Genomic DNA, 20978 nt, shown 5'->3' with positions numbered 1-20978 from the left:
TGCTGGTGATATGGGAAAGATGGCACCCAAAGATGTACATTAAAATGTACTCCCTCTGTTTCATTTTATGCACATTCTTTTCCTTTTTAGTTTGTTCCAAAAATAATGACACCCTTCTAATTTCGGGAACTCTTTAACTTTAAACTTCCCATATTACCCTTATTGGCATGGTCTTCTAGCCAAAGAAATATCACGGCATGTTTAAGACCACAAGTTCTAAGAGTACTTCTGCTATGTGTCAAAAGTCTTTTCCTTCTTTCTATTGAAGTGTATGACCATTTCATCTAAAAGATTAAGTTGTTAGAAAGAGCACACTTTTTATTTAATTAATAATGTCTTCAAAGCACCCCCTCATGTGCAAGCTTGATTCTTTCTTCTTTTTTACGAGCCTAGTACATGGAAATTCTTATGAATAATGGGTGGTGGTGAGACTCGAACTCATGACCTCTGCTTGCTTCTGATACCATGTTGAAGTGTGTGATCATCTCATCCAAAAGCTTAGGCCGTTGGATAGCACAATTTTATTTATTTAAAGCAAAATTGATTGATACACACCTCTACTTGTTCGGTTATCCCGGCACCCCCTACTTTATGAAGTTTCAACCGGACATCTCAACTTGATCAAAACATGAGAATTAAACTCCTTTGACCGTTGACTGAGTTTATGTGGCATTGATGTGCCTAAGTTGGACAAAATATGTGATAACTGATATATATGCACACAATGGGCGTGAATCAATTTAAATACCATAATAAAATAAAAATAAAAAGGCAAAAAAAAAAGGGAACCTTCCAACAACACAAAAAAGGAAAAAACCCTCCTTCCTTCTTCAAGACCCAACCCACTCACCCTTCTTGAACAAATCACGCCACCCCCCACCGCCACCCGTCAAGGCTCCTCCACCATGACCACCACCACTTCCAATATCAATTCAGTTTCCTTTTAATCTCACTCGCGCTCATCTTTCAAAGAGAATCACCCATCCATCAAGAATCGGACAACAAAAATTATCAGAATCGAAAGAAAAAAACTTACTCTCTCCTAAATTGAAAGCTCAGATCAGAAAAGGACTTATGTGAAATCAAAAAGAAATAATTAAGAAGTGAAGGATTATTGCTGCTAGTGATCGTCTCTTTTAACTTAACCATCATTTCAGAAGCAGAAATTGCAAAGAAATAGAGAACTACATTAGAAAATGAATCAGAACTTGAGCTCGTTCTTGATCGGAATTGTGGGTGCTGCTTTCACACTCGGTGTTTATTCTCAATTTTTTTTCTTGAGAATCAGAGGATTTCACATAAACCCATTTGATAATTTTTCTTTCCTCTACTTTATTGTTCTTCTAACAGAATCTTTTATGGTTTTGGTTTTGTTTGTAGATTTTCTTCGTTGAATTTGTTGAAAGTACAGTGAAAGATAAGGTTAGTGGAGTGTGGGGATGGGGAAGTGTGGAGATGGAGGAAAGTGATCTCCGTTTGTAGTTATGGAGTTTAGAACATTTAGGAAGGTGGAGGAATAAGGTGAAATTCATTCTCTCTTTTTTAAGGTATTTATTATTTATTAAAATACATAGAAACTCATTGTTGTTATTAAATTAATGAGATAATTACGATGGGGCATTAATTTTTCTAGGTGGATACGACGTGTCATTGATGTCAGAGTGAGCGAGGAACACACAGTTCCGGAAGTGTTTAAAATTCATGTTTTGATTGAGTTGAGGAGTTGGTTGAAACTCCATAGAGTAGGAGACCCGGATGTCAAAACCGAACAAGTAGAGGTGTATGTATGCCAGGATATTTTGTCTTTACTTAATAATGTCTTCAACGCTTTCTTAAACTCCATGTCACTACCATATAAAATGAAACAGCAGGATTATATAAATGTAAACGATTTCGCTCAAACAACACTGAATTAAAATAAAGCATTTCTTTGATATAAACAAATAAACAAGTAAAAAGAAAACAAACGGTACATACCTTAATATTGCGGAAATGAGGATGATCTGACCGTATACCTGTGTCAAAAATAGCCATTTTAACTTTGGCACCAGTGTACCCTCTCGACCAGAGTGACTCTGCCCCAAAAAGGGATGTGACTTGAGATTTCTGCAAAATGAAAATGCAAAGGAGACAAAATAAAGTTTATCAAGACACAAGCAATAACAACAGCTTAACCTCAAATAAATATCAAGAGAAAATATGCATTTAACAACTAATTCTTTACCATTGTACCCCCACAAAAAAAACTAAAAAAAAGGGAGAAGGAAAGTATCAAATGGCTTACTTCTCCCACCAAAAGTACCCATAGGAGCACAACAATCTCACCCATCTCTGTTAAACAATCCGAGTTTGACATAAATGTTTCTATGGACCAAGTATATGCAGCCCATGCCAATCCATTATTTTCTTGGCAAGTGTATGCGCATTACTTTTATGAATAGTGCAGCCAAATTTTAATTTTCAACTTCTTCCTTATGGAAGTACCTAACTGACCTAATAATTAACTTTCCCTAGCAACCACCCCAAGTTAAAAAAGTTTCCTTATAGCAAGAAGGACCAGGCACAAAGCAGTACACAACCCAAGCAACACCAACACCAACATATAGCCCCTGACGGAATACAATGCACAGGGAAACTATTCATCTCTTATACAGCTTTATGCATGTTTTCCTAATAAGATATCCACTTGCATTTACAACCTTAGTTTCTGCAACCAAAGGTCTTTCAAAGAGCATAACTGGAGAAAAGACAGCAGGGTGGTGACTGTCAATAAAATAGGTATGCAAAAACATGCGCCAAAATGAAAGGAGAAAGTCTTCTTCTTTTAAACATGAACCTACACGTATATCTTAGCAAAAAACAACTTTCACCAACGCACAAGACATATATCAGGGGACAGTGATATGCAATTATGCATAAGGGAACTATCCTTCAACAGAACTCTGAAACACTGTCACAAATACACTTTACGTAATGCAATAGGATAACCCAAAGCACCATTAGAATAAGGAACTTGAGCAGCAAAAAGTTCTCTTCTGTAAATTTTATGATGCTTTCAACTTCAAACGTAATGCCAATTATAGAAGAACAGATCCATGATAAGACCCAAAAAAAAGATAAAGATAACATTAAAAAAATTAAGAACGAGGAGATTGATTTCCTCTGCACGTATACAATGCAACATGGTTGATCCTACCATATGTCAATGATGAGAAAAATTATTGCAGAATGTATTCCAATACTGAGGGCTAGCCTTGACGCAAACGGCATAGCTGCTCTATTGGTGAACCTTTAGGTCACAACTTCGAGGTATAAAAATAGCCTATTTGCTGAATTGCAAGGGGAAAGCTGCGTACATATACACCCCTCTCCCTCTACCCTGCATTAGTTAGGGAGCACTTCGTGCATGGCTAAGCCCTTTAATGTATTGCAACAGCCAAAGCTAGCAGTAAATTCACACGTAACAAAATACATAATCATCGAAGTCTTACCTGCATCAATAGCTCTCTTTTCCAACTAATCTTCATGTTACTTGTGTTGGCCACTGCATAGTTTTGATCTTCGCTGAAGGACATAGCTGTAAAAATCTTTCCCGCCCTCTTATTCCCATCAATAAAAGCCCCAATCTTTTCATTCTTCTCTTCAAGAACTACCCTTTGATAGCTCAAATCCAAAGAAACATCCTTTACAAGATCTAACTTTCTGAAATTTTCTAACAGAAGTTCTTTCACTGACTCCTCAATTGCCACCAATCCAAAGTCTGTAGGAAACCTTGCAGCAGGATTTTTTCTCTCAATCCATTCCCACCCCTTCAATTTCACATAGTTCTGCAGATAATTACGAAGATCTTCAGCTTCCTTATAATGATAGAATCGGACAATATAGTTTCTGCTACAGGATTCTTGCCTCCAGAGGTGTTGGTAGTCATGAGGGCCACTGTTAGTATATAGCTCAGATGCTGTTGGTGTAGGCAATGCAAGGGTTTGGTTTTGAGGGTTATTCAAGAGGTGAAAGGAAATAGATGGATACAAGCGGAGGAGAGTATATGAGATAAGGAGGGAGATAAGAGAGAATGTGAATACAGATCTTTGAGGAGTTTGGGGCATGTTACAAGAATGAAATATCCCTCATCAAAGCACAGAGGGGACGTTTAAAGATTTTTCCCCTGTACTTAAAAACAATCAAAATCCTCCTTTCGAGTAGCAATTGTGCCGAATCAAAATTGTTTGCTTCGATGGAGATCTACAGATCCCAATTTACTGAAACCTATAATGCTCTGCACATGATCAGCCTTTAAACTGACAGTAAAATGACCACTTCAACCAGTAATCACAACCTACAAGCTGATTTCCTGTCTAACAAACTTGAGATCCTGCCCTCTTTTAGGCTGAAAAGAAATATAGCATTAAGTTGAAACAAATTCAACAACGAAAATAAAAGGAATGCGGTAATGGACTGCAAATTAAGACAAAGTGATTAATTGAAAAGAAGAAACATAATTGTGGCCATAAAGTGTATCCAACTGACCTTTTTCATGCGTAAGGACCTTACTGATTTAGTGCATGTGAAAATCTTACTTTTTAGCATTATAATGCAACTAGATTCACTAACTAACATTTCTTAGAACGTGATTAGCATAAATGTCTCCGATATTTCAAAATTTCACCAAAATGACAGTTGAAAACCAAAGCCATAATCTGACATGTAATATCACAAAATCTTTTGACTTCTTTACCAATAAAGTGCTCTCAAATAAGTGCCCTGGATGCTCATAAAAGCTCGAGCATTTGAGTCCAACATAAGAAAAAAGACTGTTTTACATTATAATCCGTCATTAGATATATGGACTAGTTTTGGATAACTAACAATATAACCAATAAACCAAATGTTTATGAGATTTCCTTAATCGTGTTTTGTCACCCCAACTCTTGACAAATTTGAGCTCTCGAGCTCTCAGTCTCTCCATTTTACTTTCCTAGAGCAAAGGCCAGTACTTTACTCAATAACCAACTCTGAAATTATTAATTGCCACAATTATCAGACAAGAAACAAAGCTAATACAAACAATTTAGTAGCAGCGAGCTGATGAATTCAAGAAGATCTCGCTAGTGTCAATCAACTATGCTCGATCGCAAACTAGTTGAGGTCCGTTATTTGAAATCATCTATTTGTATTCCACTCCATTCAAGCCCATTTTTTGGATTGGAGTTGGCTACTCCCTCCGTCCCAATTTATGTGATACTCTTTCCTTGTCCGTCTGTCCTAAATAACATACATTTCCATATTTAGAAATAGTTGCAGTTAGCTACTCCCTCCGTCCCAATTTATGTGATACTCTTTCCTTGTCCTTCTGTCCCATAGAACATACATTTCAATATTTCGAAACAGCTTAACTTTAAACTTCCAATGATTTGTAGTTGTGCCCCGCCAAACAACATCACATAAATTGGGATGGAGGGAGTATATGAATTCTCCATATCCATTTCATTCCCAAAAAGACAACTTGTGATTTCACTCCCGAAAAGGCAATTTGTGATTTCACTCCCAAAAAGTAAAACTTTCAGAATCTGATCAATTGTCCAAAAACAGATATAGTAAAAATATGCATATAACAAGCACAATACAATCTGATCAAGAAAACCTAGAAAGATATAGTAATTAAAATGAGATTTAAAAGGGTAACGAAAGAAACCTGAAGAAACGAATCAGTTTGTATTGTAAATCAAATGCTATCGATTTCCACAGCAGTCCAATACAATCAAATTTTCTCGAGAAGTTTTTTATTTCCAGATTTTTCCGGTGACCGGAAACGGTGACGGAATATTGGGAACCGGCAGAGTAAAACGGCCGGAAATTAAAATGGAGATTTGAATCGCTGTTTTGCTTTGCAGTTTGCTCTCTTCTCTATTTTCCTATGTTGTCTTTCCCCTTCCGAGCTTTGACTCTTATTATTGCCGGACCTATAAATTAGTAACGTTTTAAATTGTCTGATGCTTTTATTTCTATAAAACAATCATAAAATTTACTATACATTCAAGTTCATTAAATTATTTAATTATAGAGATTTTGATATAATATTTCTCTATCCAATTAATCTTTTAATCATTACTTCTATTATAAAATATCGAATCAAATTAATAATTTAAACTTGGATTTTGTTTAGATTATATGGGCTTTAGCAATTGACGGGGCAGGTCGGACTGGGCTAGCCCACAAAATGGGCCTTATAATGTTCACCCCATCCCAACCCTATGTGGATCGTGGGCCCTCAAGGAACGGTTCATTATTTTTAAAATATAATTTTATATTTTTTTTTTATGTTCTAACCTAAAAAAAGATAAATATTTAAAAGTTAAAAAATATCTTATTGAAAAAATTTCGCAAAACTTAATTACTTTTTATATTGTTCCAATATATCACAATAAACACTAAAAAAAGTAAAAGACAAGACTATATTTTACTCACTGAAAGACTATTCAAGAGAACGTTCATGATGCTTATGTGATATCCAACACATCATCTTCATCAAAGACAATTGAATACGCTTGTGACAAGATTGTCTTAACATTTTCACTTCCATCTACATCTACAATCCACATGCAATATTAATTAGTTAAATATTAAGAATAATTAAATTTTAAAAACTAATAATATTGAAATTCACATAAAAAAATATTACCAGTTTGAGTTTGGGAAAAACCGTGCAGCTAATTTCGAGCAGTAACAAGTGTTTGAATATTTTCATGATGGATGCAACTTTTGTACTTTGTTAGAACACGCTCACCAATGCTAAATGTTGATTCTGATGCTATAGTGGTAATAGAAATACTAAGTACATCACGCGTCGTCACTGAAAGATCGGGATATATTCTAGAATGGTCCTTCCAATACATGACAACTATGGGTGTTTATGGTTCGGTTTGAGTCGATTTTTCCCTAAAAAGAAACCGAACCAAGTAAGTCGGTTTTTTATCGATTCGGTTTTTGTCGATTTTTTCGATTATTTATCGGATTTTTTCTTAAATATGAGACACACTACCAAACGCATATTTCGGTGATCACATTTTTAACGTAAACACTATAAAATCAATTGCTTTTTGAGAAATCTATCATTTACCAAGATATATTGATGATAATTGAATCAAATAGTGATGAATAATTTAAATACTCAATTAAAAATCGATTATTTTTAACATGCAAAAGAAACTATCAATCAAACTAGAATGTAAATGGAAAGAATTAGATTAATATAATAGCAAATAACTAGACTAAAAATACAAATAACTAATATGTACCATAAAATTTTAGAAACTTTATTTTAAATTATATATATATATATATATATATATATATATATATATATATATATATATATATATATATATAAAAATGACTAATATGTACAATAAAATTTCAGAAACTTTATATAAAAATATACATATATATAAGTGTAATAATAAATTTAAATAGCTACTTTTATAGTCAGTTTGGTTCGGTTTTTTCGGTTATTTTTTTATTAAAACCAAAACCAAACCAAATTTGATCGATTTTTAAAATTTAAAACCAAAACCAAACCAAACCTAAAAAGTATCGATTTTTTTGGTCGGTTTGGTTCGATTTTTCGGGTTTTTATGAACACCCATACTTTTGGCAAATAGATCAAATTTCCTTAAATTTTTCACTAAATAAAAATCCAATTATGACTTTTCATCGCTAGAGACCGTATACTTTTTATATTTTATATATTTTAAATAAATATTTTATTTAGGCACATGGGCCAGCCTAGTCCAGTCTCAGTTAAACCTTACGGGCTATATGCTTACTTGGGTCGGGCTTAAAAGCCTCGTTTTTAAATCCTATTAAATCACGGGCTGAACTGAACTGACCCAACGGGCCAAGCCTATATTGACAGCTCTACTTTAGATAAATATCGTCATATACACAATGAATAGAAATGAGTAAAATCAAAATGGCAAGAATAGTACTCTTCTCTTTTTAATGGGGCAGAAGTAATTTATCATGCCTCCCTGGTTCATTTTTTACTTTTTTTTTTTTGAAAGGGTATTAGTATAATATAAATTATGAAATTAATACTTTTATGATTTAGTGTATATGAATAACCCTCAAAATTTGTTGACGATTAAATAAGGCGAAAACGAAATGATAAAACAAGATCAAAACTATAACGTTTCAACTCCATATTAGCGCTATATACCGTACTACTTTGGAATAAATAGCACCCATATTGTTAGTCAATATCTTGCGAATAAAAACTTTATATGTACTCAATGTTTACATCAATTTAACGAATATAAGATATATACATGTTTTCATATATATTGTTATTACTAAACTATAGTTAAATAATATATATTCGCACTCTAATTTATCATTTAACCATGGTAGTATGTAATCATTAGTAAAGGCCAATAGGGTGATCCATTATACATCTTCCAAAAGGTTCTAACTCGTTCACATTGAGTGTTGTTAAAGTGGCACCATTATGTGAATATATTTTAGAGTGCACCAATATATCATTTCTCCAGCTATAATGTCTAGCATTATTGAGATTATTGATCATTTTTAAACTCAAAAGCTTTCCCAAAACCTCCAGGTGTTTTACTTAATATGAAAAAAACTACCAGCATTTGGTGTTTAAATTAACCAGGGGCAGATTTATAGCTCAGATTATGGGACACGTGAATCCATATTTTTTCTGACAAATTAGGTATTTTATGTACGTATTTTCTAGAATTAGTCTAATATTATATATTGCTCTTATGATCCAAAAAGACTAAATGGTGCACTTAGTTGAATACTAAGTTATTTATCCAAAAGAATATGGATTAATTCTTACTTCATACTTTTTTCTCTCCTTTTTTTTTGCGGTGTACCCATACTCTAGAAATTCTAGATTTGCCTTTAATATCAAATTATATTAATTTATCATGTTAAGTGATAAAATATGTTAAGAATGTGTATTAATTGATTATAATTTAGTGATGGTATATGTGAAGACACGTGTTATGTGAAATCCAAACTACATATTAAATTTTTCGTATCGTCAATTATACAATCACATTTCAAGCTACAGTTAAACCTCTCTATAACAGCCTCGTTTGTTCCGAATATTTTTGAATGTTATAGCGAAGTGTTGTTATAAAGAGCATATATTATAACATAACATAAAAATTGATTCCGTAAAAACTTAACTTTTATAGTGAAGTGTTGTTATATGGGGATGCTGTACAAATGGTCTGCTTACTATCTTTTGAAATTTTCAATGACAAGTATTTGTTTGGTTTCTTTTTTTTTTTCCTCTTGATAATTCATCTAGTCCATTATTTAAAAACAAAAATAAAATCGAATTATCCTGAGGAAGATCTGAAACCGCATCAGGCGTTGTGCATACCTAAATTGCATTTGATCTACTTGTTCACAAGTGTTAATAAAAATTCAGTAAGAACATGAATTAGAATCACGTACCTGTTACGCAACGGAGTAAAATTACAACCCAGAAATATTACCCCTAAGTCGAACTTTGATTCTCTTGGAATACAAAGTTTAGTTTCACGAGCTAAATGTCTTTCTTTATGTGTGTTTTGCAAAATGAAGAAGAGAAATATTCTCTGTTAAGGAAGGAGAAAATTGATGAGAAAGGTAGAGAAAATCCTCTCTTTCTGTTCGTTCATGCCCTCCTTGATAGGAATACCAAATAAGTTATTATAGAGAAAGAATTAACTGCTATGGGAAAAACTGCTCTCAACTACACCCAAACGTGTAGTAACTTCTCCAAAGAAGTTATTTTGTTCCCAAACTCTATCTCTTCCCAAATGGGTTGGGTCAGCCCGTATAGAGCGACCCGGTATCTAAATTCAAGACCCAACATCTCCCATTTCGCTCATGATGGGTTGGAACTCAAACTAGTATCATGAATAAATAACACACTTAATTCATACAGACAAGTAGTTCATGCGACCTGCGAGCATCAAGAGCTATAATATATTTCAAATCTATTAAGATTATTTTAAAGCTCTATGCAGAAATCCGATCATATTCGAAAAGGATTCACTACTAATATGAGGATCTTATTACTCGCTATACCCCAGACATCACCTGCTACTGTATTCATAATTACATTTGATATCCCCATGGTAAGTGTAATGGTCGACCTATGAATACAAGTTAAATTACTAAATTTTTAGTTGTCTTCCCTTTCTACTTGAATCTTTTCATTCCAAATCAACTGCTTTCCTAGACATACACTGCATTGCCGAATCACTCATGGTTATTAGTGACATACTAAAGTAGCAACACTGATTGACGCTTCAAGAGACAGTAAAAGGTCAAAGGGTATTCTAATAAAAGTTAATAGAACTTCTTTGGGATCTCACACAATGAAGAAGCATGAAACAATAGCCAAAAGTAAGCGAATTGGGGTAAATTTCACAACTGGTGAAGATGTTTCCTCATAATCTATTCCAACTTCTTGAGTAAAGTCGTGCCTTGTATCTTTCTATTGACCCATACGCTTTGCATTTAACTTTAAGAACCCATTTGTTCCCAATGGCTCTTCGTCCAGGCGGAAGGTCAACTAGATCCCAAACTTTGTTGGTTTTCATGGACTCAAATTTTTCTTTCATTGCTTTCATCCACTCATCTTTTCCAGGACTCGATAAAGCCTTAGTCACAGACTTTGGCTTATCAATTTCTATGGGAGACACTAAGAAAATGTAATCTTCAATCTCATAAGTACGTTTGGGTATATTTTTCCCTGTACTCTTTCGTAATTGAAAATCAGATTCATCAGAAGGGTTTTGGGATTGAGAACTCCCACTCCCACTCGGATCAAGAACAAGATCCTGATCAATTTGATTATCAACTGTGTCAGAAGACACTTGGTGACTATCTGAGTTCAACATTTCATAAAGAGGCTCTCAATTCCTTACCTCGCCTTTCTTTGGAAAATTATTTTCCAAAAATGTGTTATCTCGTGATTCAATCTCAGTAACACTCCCATCCTCTAATTCATCAATGAATACATACCCTTTGGAGTGTTCTGAATATCTTATGAAGATATATTTCTTCCTTTTGGACCTAATTTTCCAAACTTGCTAAAAGAATCTTTTACATACGCAGCACAACCCTAAGGTCATAAATTATTTAAGTTTGGATTATGACCAGTCCATATTTCATTGTAATGAGTGGAAAAAACTGATTTAGAAGGCACTTTGTTCAATATGTAGGCTGCAGTCAATAACGCATCTCCCCAAAAGGAGATAGGTAAATTTGCTTATCATGGACCTTATCATATCCAACAATGTTCTATTCCTTCTTTCTACTACACCATTTTGTTGAGGCGTGTAAGGAATAGTTAACTGTCTGGTGATGCCTTTTTTATTACACAATTCTTCAAACGGATTTGATAGATATTCACTCCCTCTATCGGTTCTTAAGGTCTTAATCCTTTTATCTAATTGATTCTCAACTTCATTCAAATATTTCTTAAAGCATTTTAGTGCTTCAGATTTATGAGAAATCAAATAAACATAACCAAAGCGCGTGAAATCGTTAATAAATGTAATAAAATATAAAGCACCAGATCTAGCCCTAATATTCATTGGACCACATATATTAGAATGGATTAGTTACAATGGAAAATCAGCTCTCTTAGCCTTTCCAAATGGTTTACATATAATCTTTCCGGCAAGACAATTTTCACAAGTTGGCATTTCAATTTTAGAGAAAGAATCTAAATGTCCTTCCTTAGCCAATCTATTCTTCGATCCTGCCCTATGTTACCTAATCTTACATGCCATGTAATAACATCAACACCATTATTACTAGAATAACATGCCATAACACAACGATCAACATAATAGTTATACGTAGAAGGATTACAATCTAACACAATAAAACCATTATAATGATGTCCAAAACTATAAAAAAACATTGTCTTGAGTAATTCTAAGACCATTGCGACTAAAATTCAAATTGAAATCTAAATCTAAAATAACAGACATAGAGACTAAGTTTCGTCGAATCTCTGGAACATATAGGACGTCATACAACATCAATGATCAGCCAACATGCATGTCCATTATGCACGTGCCTATCCCTTTGACTTCGAGCTTTGCATTATTTCCCATATATACATGCTTTGATCCAGGTGGAACTCGACGAAACTCTATAAATGCTTCTCTATCACGGGTCACATGGTCGGTGGCACCTGAGTCTACAATCCACAAAGGATAAGATTCAGTTAGTATAGCACTAAGAGATGCATTTTGAAATGCTACCTTTTTCGGCTCAGTGCACTCACGAGCAAAATGCCTTGGAACGTGCCAATTGTAGCACTCCATCTTACTCTTGTCTTTCTTCTTGTAGAACCGTTCTCCTTTCTTGAAATTTGGCTTGTTTCTTTTCTTGGAGGATCCTTCTCCGGTCTCCTTACCCTTTTCATTATTTTTCCAATTTCTCTTGCGCTTGAAGCTTGATCTCTTTGTACCACTTGATTTTGCTACAAAGGTATTAGGTACAACTTTAGCAGCACCAAGCCGCTCGTCTTCAAGCTCCACATGACGGGCAGCAATCAGTAAAATTTTTGATGCTATCATTATGGGTCAAGTTAACCTTCAGATGTTCCCAATTGTTGGGAAGAGACCGAATCACTACCTGAACCTGCTGCACATCAGAGAGAACACAACCAACACTTTTGAGCTGAGCAATCATGTTTGACATCACCCTTAGATGTTGCTTGACACTGTGATCATGACGTTTTTTGTACGTGTCAAACTTGATTGTCAGATGTCAAAGGAAAGTTACAGTTGTACCCCCATATGCCTCTCTTAAATGTGCCCACATGGCTTGAGCAGTAGGATATTGCTTACATTCGTGGATTAGATCATCAACAACTGAACTTACAATAATTTCACATGCAGTGAATCTTTCTTTTTCCAAATATTGTAAGTTTCGAGATCCCTCCTATGTTGGGTAGTGTTAACCTCCCCTAGATGACTCATAACATGGTTAATACTTTCAAGAGCATCTTGTTCTTCGAGTACATACCGCATTTTACGACTCCAGATGTCGTAATTTTTACCATTCAGTTTGTCACCTTTGTTCAAGTCAGCAATGATACTTTTCGATTCCATGTCTGTTATTAGAGACAATATTACAAGTTTAACTCATCAATATATACTTCAGTCAATTTATGCATGTGATTACACACTCAAGTAAATTAATTATAATATTAATTTTACATTTAGTATAGAATCGAAAGGTCACTACGTTTTCATTCATCATCTATATCTAAATATTTTAATTAATTATTAAAATCACTTCTTAGTGTGTACTTCATTACAAGTCTCAATCCCATTACAAAATAAAACAATAAATAATATATGTAACTGGCGAGACAAATAACATAATTTAAATTTTATTAAGATAAAACACATAATAATAATTTACATATTTGCTAGGACATACATATACCAATCGAATGCTAACTCTTGCACATATACGCTAAAAGGTTCACTAGGCCAAATATCATGATAAATCTCACTTAAAATTTTACCCCAAGGCTTTCGAAGAGAGTCTGCTAAAATAGCTAATGCTTTCCAATCGGTAATTTCTATGTAATTAGCCAATTCAACTCTTTTTAACCTAAAAAGGCGTACATGTTCAGGAATAGAAGCATCAAGGCCCATTTTAAATTCCTTAAGCTCCCTAAATTTCTTTTCTCCTTCCTTTCGTTCAGCCCTCTGATCCCTTAGCTCATTTTGTCTCGCCCCTGGGACATTCCTGACAACTTCAGTCTCCGAGTCTGAATCATTATAGAAATAAGTCCTGAGATGACGTATCCTTCTACATTGTCCCCTTCCTCAACTTTGAGAAATACCACTTGGAGTAATTTAAACTTGTTCCTGTTCAGCCATATCTGAAATAGGACCAAGGAAACAATAAGAATGGCTACAACTATTAAATATGACAACATATGTCACAATAATTCTGTAACGACCCGACCGGTCGTTTTGAGTTCTAGCATGTTGTTCAGCGTATTGAGGCCTTGAGTAGCTTCACCTCAGATATTATGACTTGTACGTGTGATCGGAATCAAATCTTGGGAAGTTCGAAGTTTATTTGGAAAGAAAATTCTAATATTGGAAGCTTTAAGTTGGAAGAGTTGACTAAGATTAGACTGTTGAGTAAACGACATCGGAATTAGGATTTGAAGGTTCCAATAGGTTCGTATGATGATTTCGGACTTGGGCGTATGTTCAGGTTGAGTATCGGATCACCCGGATGTATGTTCAGGTTGAGTATCAGATCACCCGGATGTATTTCGGCGCCTATTATGAGAGGTTGGTATTTTAAAAGTTTAAGAAAATCTTAAGCTTGACTTGAAGTGGATTTTAATGTTATAAATGTCCGTTTGGGGTTTCGAGCCTCGAAATAGCTTTGTTATGTCATTTATTGACATGTGTGCAAAATTTGAGGTCAATCGGACTTGATTTGATAGGATTCGGCGTATGTAGAAGTTTGAAGTTCTAAAGTTCATTAAGCTTGAATTGGGGTGCGATTCATGGTTTTAGCGTTGTTTGATGTGATTTGAAGGCTCAACTAAGTTTGTATTGTATTTTGGGACGTGTTGGTATATTTGGCTAAAGTCCCGAGTGCCTCGGGTGAATTCCGGATGGTTAACAGATTGATTTTTGGACTTAAGAAATGCTGAAGCTAGGCAGCAGCTGGTGTGATCGCTTCTACGATGTCTTGGTCGCAGAAGCGACATCGCAGAAGGGAGCTCAAGATCGCATAAGCAGAATGGAAGGGGCAGGGCAGTGGTCGTAAGTGCGAAGAAATTCCCGCACCTACAGAATCGCAGAAGCAAGAATAAAGACACAGAAGCGGCTGGTCCGCATATGCGTGTTGGCCATCGCAGAAGCGCCTGCGCAGAAGCGACAATGATTCCGCAGATACGAGGTCTCAACCGGGCAGTGTACTCTGTAGATGCGCATTTTGGCTCGCAATGCGAGGCCACAGATGCGCAAATATATCCGCAGAAGCGAAAACTGGGCAGAACATAAAGGGATAGAACTTAGTCATTTTGTCATTTTCATTTGGGATATTTGGAGCTCGGTTCTTGGGCGATTTTGAGGAGTTTTCATCATGTAACACAAGGTAAGTAATTTTTCACTTGTTGTGAGCTTAATGTAAGGTTTATATGTGGATTTAAAGAGGAAAATTTAGGGAAATATTGGGATTTTGGTAGAAGACCTAGAATTTATAATTTTGGATTTTGGACACGATTTTGGACATGGAATTAGGAATAAATCATATATTTGAGTTCGTGGTATCATGGGTAAAGTTTATCTTCGGAAATATTTGGAATCCGGGCACGTGAGCCTGAGGGTTAGCTTTATCGACTTTTCGAGCGGAGTTGGAAATTGTTTAAATTGATTAATTATGGGTATTAGAATATATTTTGATTGGGTTGCACATTGTTTGAATAGTTTTGGATCGACATGCTTTGGTTTGAGGTGTTAGAGAGGCTTTGGAGCCGGTTGTGGAATTTCAGAGTGAGGTAAGTCTCATGTCTAACCTTATGAGGGAGAAGCTACCCCTAGGTGATATTTATTGTTATGTGCAACTAATTGTGGGTGCTACGTACGCACGAGGTGACGAGAGTCCGTACATAGCTACAACATGTTATGTCCGGGTAAACTTAGGATCTTATCATGTAATATTTGAATTATTTGAACCCATTCTGCTGGCTTAATTAATTGAAGTTATAATTGAAATTGATTTGGAAGTAATTATATGCACACTAGGCTAAGCCTTAACACTTTGAGATGTGGTCGAGTAATTTGAGAAATGGTAAAAATTATATTCAATTGATGCTCATGTGCTATATTGTAAACACTTGTCTCATAATTCAGTGATTTCCTTTCCCTTTCTTGTGGAGCGGGCCGAACTCCTCGGCAGTATATAGATGCATCTATGGATCGTGCCGCACATCCCTCGGTAGTATACACGTTATTATGAATTGGGCCGAACGACCTCGACAGTATCGTGCGTTATATCGCTAGTAGCCCGAATATTCACGAGCTAGTCTTTCCACTGATGCCCAACATTTTATGATATTTCTTATTTATTTAGTATTGACACTTGGCATGTTCGGAGATATTAAGGAAGAATACAAGATTGGAAAAATTTATGCTTTAAAGGGAATATATTGGAAAATTATGAGATTTTAGATTTACTTCGCTATAGCTGTACACTTCATGTATGTTATGAACTATCATTTTATTTATTTGGACCTCTAGTAAGTGTCGATGTCGACCCCTCGTCACTACTTCTCCATGGTTAGTCTAGATACTTACTGGGTACGCGTTGATTTACGTACTTATGTTGCACTTCTGCACTAAATGTGCAGGATCTGACAAGTTAATTGATGATCACCTTGGCGCATAGGTGCACCTGTTGAGGAGACTTCATATGAGCTTCATTCCAGGCTACGCATCGCAGTCCACCAAGTCTCCACTGTACTAATTATTTTATTATGTCTTATTACACTGTGGACAACTGTTGTATTATTAATGTATACCTTATAAACAATGCACATGTACTTGTGACACCGAATTTTGGGGGATTCCTACGGGTTGTTCGTTGATGTAGTTGTGTAAATATTTTCACTTACTTTGAAGAATCTATTACGTACGATTTAATTAAGGAAAATTTTGATTTCAATTACAAAAAAATAAGCAAATGAGTTGCTAGATCACCGTTGGCTTGCCTGGCGGCGGTATTAGGTGCCATCATGACCTTTAGCGGATTTTGGGTCATGACAAACTTGTAGAAGTATATCAATGCAAGGGATTAGGGCTAAACTAATTTTTTATATTAAGTTATATTAAGGCCAATGTATATTAGCTCATGGTCCACACAAAGAAAAGATATAACTGCCCGACTTATCGTTTTAAGAATTTACGTTCCGTTAGGTGGCTTAAGGTCTCGAGCAGCTTTGAAATGTGTATTATAACTTGCGAGGGTGGTCAAGTTTGGTTTTCAGATGATTCGGGATTTCATTGAAAGAATGGTTCTTGTTTTGGAAGCTTAAGTTGAAATAATTGACCGGATAGTGAATTATATATAAACGATCCCAAAATGGAGTTTTGATGATTTCAATAGCTCCGTATGGTGATTTTGGACTTAGGAGCGTGTCCGAAAAATTTATTTGGAAGTCCGTAGTGAAATTTTGCTTGAAATGGCGAAAGTTGAATTTTTGGGAAGTTTGACCTGTGGAGTTGACTTTTTTGATATCGAAGTCAGAATTCAGTTCTGAAAATTTTCATAGATCTGTTATGTCATTTATGACTTGTGTGCAAAATTTGAGGTCAATCGGAATTGAATTGATAGGTTTCAGCATCGAATGTAGAAGTTGGAAATTCTTAAGTTCCTTAAGCTTGAATTGGGGTATGATTCGTGGTTTTAGCATTGCTTATGTGATTTGAGGTTTAAACTAAGTTCGTATAATGTTTTAGGACTTATTGGTATATTGTTTGAGATCCCGAGGGCCTCGGGTGAGTTTCGGAGTGGTTTCAGATCAATTTTAACTGCTGATGTTTTTTACAGCAATGTGCGAAATGTTTGATGCACAGAGCTGACTTTGGAAGCTTATATCTCGAAATCTATAAGAAATCTGGAAATTATCAAAACATGAAAGTTGTATTCCTTTGATTTTATTTTCCATAATGATAAACCATTCATCATTTGGACATTTGTATAATAAGTTATGGTCGATTGACTAAAGCTGGTACTGCAGATTTTGGCTACAGCAGTGTGCATTGCCAGAAATTTCTGCTGCACAGGGCTGACTTAGGGAGATTATATCTCGCAATCTATAAGGAGTTGGGCGATGAGTAAAACTTGAAACTTGTAGATCTTTGTAACTAGTTTGCTAGAAACTTAAGGACAAAAATGGTCATTTCCTTCATTTCATTTTAGATTTTTGGAGCACGGTTCTTGGGTGATTTTGAGGATTTCTTCAAGACTTCAACTTGGATTTGAGCTGTCCGGAGGTCAATTCAAGCAAGATGAAAATTTTAGAATATCGGCCTAACTTAAAAAAAAGTAAGTATCTTGCCTAACTTTGAGTGGGGGAATTACCCCTTAGGCATCGAGTCTTGTATGCCATTTGTGAAATATGAAAAACTGTGTACGTGAGGTGACGAGTACGTACTCGGGCTTATATGTGCAAATTTTATTGGGTTAAAGTTTTAGGCATTATTGTGTAGTAAATTGGATAATTGTTGGCATTTATTAAATCATCTATTTGCCATGCCTCAATCCTTGTTTGTTGAATTTGTTTTTATATGACAATTTGATGTGATTGTTACTTGAATATTTATGTAAATTACGTGAGTTTGGTGATTTGATATTTCCTGGAAATAATTATATTATGGACTTTTCATCTGCAAATAATTAATGAAATAAGTTTAAACCGAGGCATTATATAATTATCAAGAATTTGGATTAATGAAGGCGTTGCCCTATACTGCGTACTTTCCATCTCTGTTGTTGTTTTTAGGTTTTATACACATTGTGTGGAGCCTTGGGCTATTTGTTGTGAAATTAATTGATTTTGTTATATCTTTGGAATTGGTTGTGGCCATTGGGCAAATTGTGATATGAATTGATTTTGTTATGTTGCCGTGATAATATTCCGTGTAAATTGTTGTGTTATTTGAGTTATTATTTTTAGTATATAAGGGTGGCATTTCATTGTTGATATTATGTGGGTATAAGGGTGGCATTTCACTGTTGTTATGTGTGTTGGGATATTGTCTGGGCGGAGCGATAAGGGTGGCTATAGGAGAGATAAGGGTGGCTATTGATATTGTCAGGGCAGATATTGATATTGTCAGGGCGGAGGGATAAAAGAGGCTATTATAGGAGTGATAAGAGTGGCTATAAGAGCGATAAGGGTGGCTATTGATATTGTCAGGGCAGAGGGATAAGAGAGGCTTTATAGGAGTGATAAGGGTGGCTATAGGAGAGATAAAGCTGGCTATTGTCAGGGATGATATGTGATGATGTGTGATTATTGCGTTGGTAATTTTTATGTGATGTTGTGATTATCCTTGTGTTTATTTTTATACCTTGTGCAATTTGCCTTACTATTGGTAAATTGATAATAGTCTGATCTATGTTGAAATTGGGAGTCTGTGGTTATTGCCAGGCGGATTATGAAATAAAATGTGGGCACGAGGTGCCGTGAGTAAATAATGATGATATTGACACGTGAATTGTCCGTGCAGTTGTGATATGAAATGTGGGCACGAGGTGCCGTGAGTAAATAATGATGATATTGGCACGTGAATTGTTCGTGCAACTGTGATATAAAATGTGGGGACGAGGTGTCGTGAGTAAATAATGATGATATTGACACGTGAACTGTCCGTGCAGTTATGATATGAAATGTGGGCACGAGGTGCCGTGGTTAAATGATGATGATATTTGGCTCGTGAGTTGTCCGTGCGATTTTGATAGAGAAATTGGCATGAGGTGTCGTAGAAATATGAAAGTGGGCTGAGACCCGTATTTTATGATTTTGAAATATTGTGTCACAGGGTGACTTTTATTCGAAAGAGATTTATTTGAAAGAATTTTATTTGAAAGGTATTTATTTGAAGGAATTATATTTGAAAGAGATTTATTTGAAAGAGATTTATTTGAAAGTATTATATCCTGAAGATTTCTATTTGAAAAATATATAGGCGAAAGATTTATATTGGGAGGACATAATTAATTGGGTGTACTTGTGTATTCATTTTTTATTGCGTAATATTTATGGTATTTTTGTCGCCCTGCTGTGTATATCACTGGATGATTATTATTGACATCATTATTATTTATTTTCTATTATTTTTGTATACTATATTGCACGTGTTATTAGACTAGTGAGTGTCTCGACTGTACCTCATCACTACTCCACTGAGGTTAGTCTTGATACTTACTGGGTACCTGATGTTTGGCATATTTCGATATGTGTTGATGTTACTTTACCCATGTTTTAACCACTTCTTGATGCTATTTGATCTTTAAAATGCCCAATATGGTTTAATTATTGGTTTTATGACTAATTGAGTTGTGTGTGGTGAATTAGGGTGTTTGGAGTGCAAGAATATGAAGAAAAGGTGCTCTAGCTAGAGGAAGAGGGGTTGGATGCGTCACATCCAATCTAGAAAAAAATCAAATTTCGTGCACCCTTAGCAGTGAAGTCGGCCCATAGCGTCCGCCATAGCATCCGAGCTGAGATGGAGGAACTAGGGGTGGATGCGTCGCATCCACCCTCGCATGCAAAGCTGAGAAATAGAGGACAAGGTGGATGCGTCGCATCCACCTTCGCAGGCAAAATTGAAATGGAGGACGAGGTGGATGCGTCGCATCCACCTTAGCATCAATCCCTGAAGCTGATTTGGATTAGAAATAGGAGAACTTTGGCCCACGACTTTGGTACGCAATATATAAGCCAAAAACGCCTCTTTTAGGTCATCTAACATATTGAGAAGAGGGAAAAAGCCACGACAAAGCTGTGGAGGCCGGAATTCATCAAGTTCCATCTTTCTCCCACCAAACTTAGTAATTTTTATGTTTCCGTATATGATTTGTTGTTTGGCTACCATGTCTATGTGGAGCTAAACTTCACGTTCTAGGGTTGTGGTTCTTTCATGACTATTGTTATTCGGATATTGATTTTGACTTCTTGATTTATCATATTAGTTTATTTATTCAATCTTGCACTTAATTATTTAATTGCTTGATCACCAATTGAATATTATCTACGAATCTAGAATTGAACTCGAAAGTGGGAATTCTATATTGCATATAGGATTGAGTAGGGCAAGTTCTTGAACTCGGGCATCGGGGAACGGATTCGTAGTTAGGATAGACATATACCTAATTGCCTTGCTTGG

General features: G+C 35.3%; 1 protein-coding gene across 2 annotated transcripts in view; it reads right to left on the bottom strand.

Annotated features, from left to right (window-relative positions):
* The window catches only part of LOC107774733 (subtilisin-like protease SBT6.1), a 29405-nt gene extending 23433 nt beyond the window's left edge, over positions 1-5972 (bottom strand). For both annotated transcript variants that reach the window (XM_075230953.1, XM_075230958.1), the window contains exons 1-3: positions 5693-5972; positions 3492-4387; positions 1978-2106 (exon numbers count right to left, since the gene is read on the bottom strand). In XM_075230953.1, coding sequence (XP_075087054.1) covers positions 1978-2106; positions 3492-4106 — 744 coding nt within the window. In that variant the 5' untranslated portion in view covers positions 4107-4387; positions 5693-5972. The remainder of the gene's footprint in view (positions 1-1977; positions 2107-3491; positions 4388-5692) is intronic.
* Positions 5973-20978: the final 15006 nt, after the last annotated feature.

This window comes from Nicotiana tabacum, chromosome 2, assembly GCF_000715075.1.
Source record: "Nicotiana tabacum cultivar K326 chromosome 2, ASM71507v2, whole genome shotgun sequence".
Taxonomy (NCBI): domain Eukaryota; kingdom Viridiplantae; phylum Streptophyta; class Magnoliopsida; order Solanales; family Solanaceae; genus Nicotiana; species Nicotiana tabacum.
The sequence above is the reverse complement of the archived record's forward strand: the minus strand, read 5'-3'. Positions and strand labels throughout refer to the sequence as shown.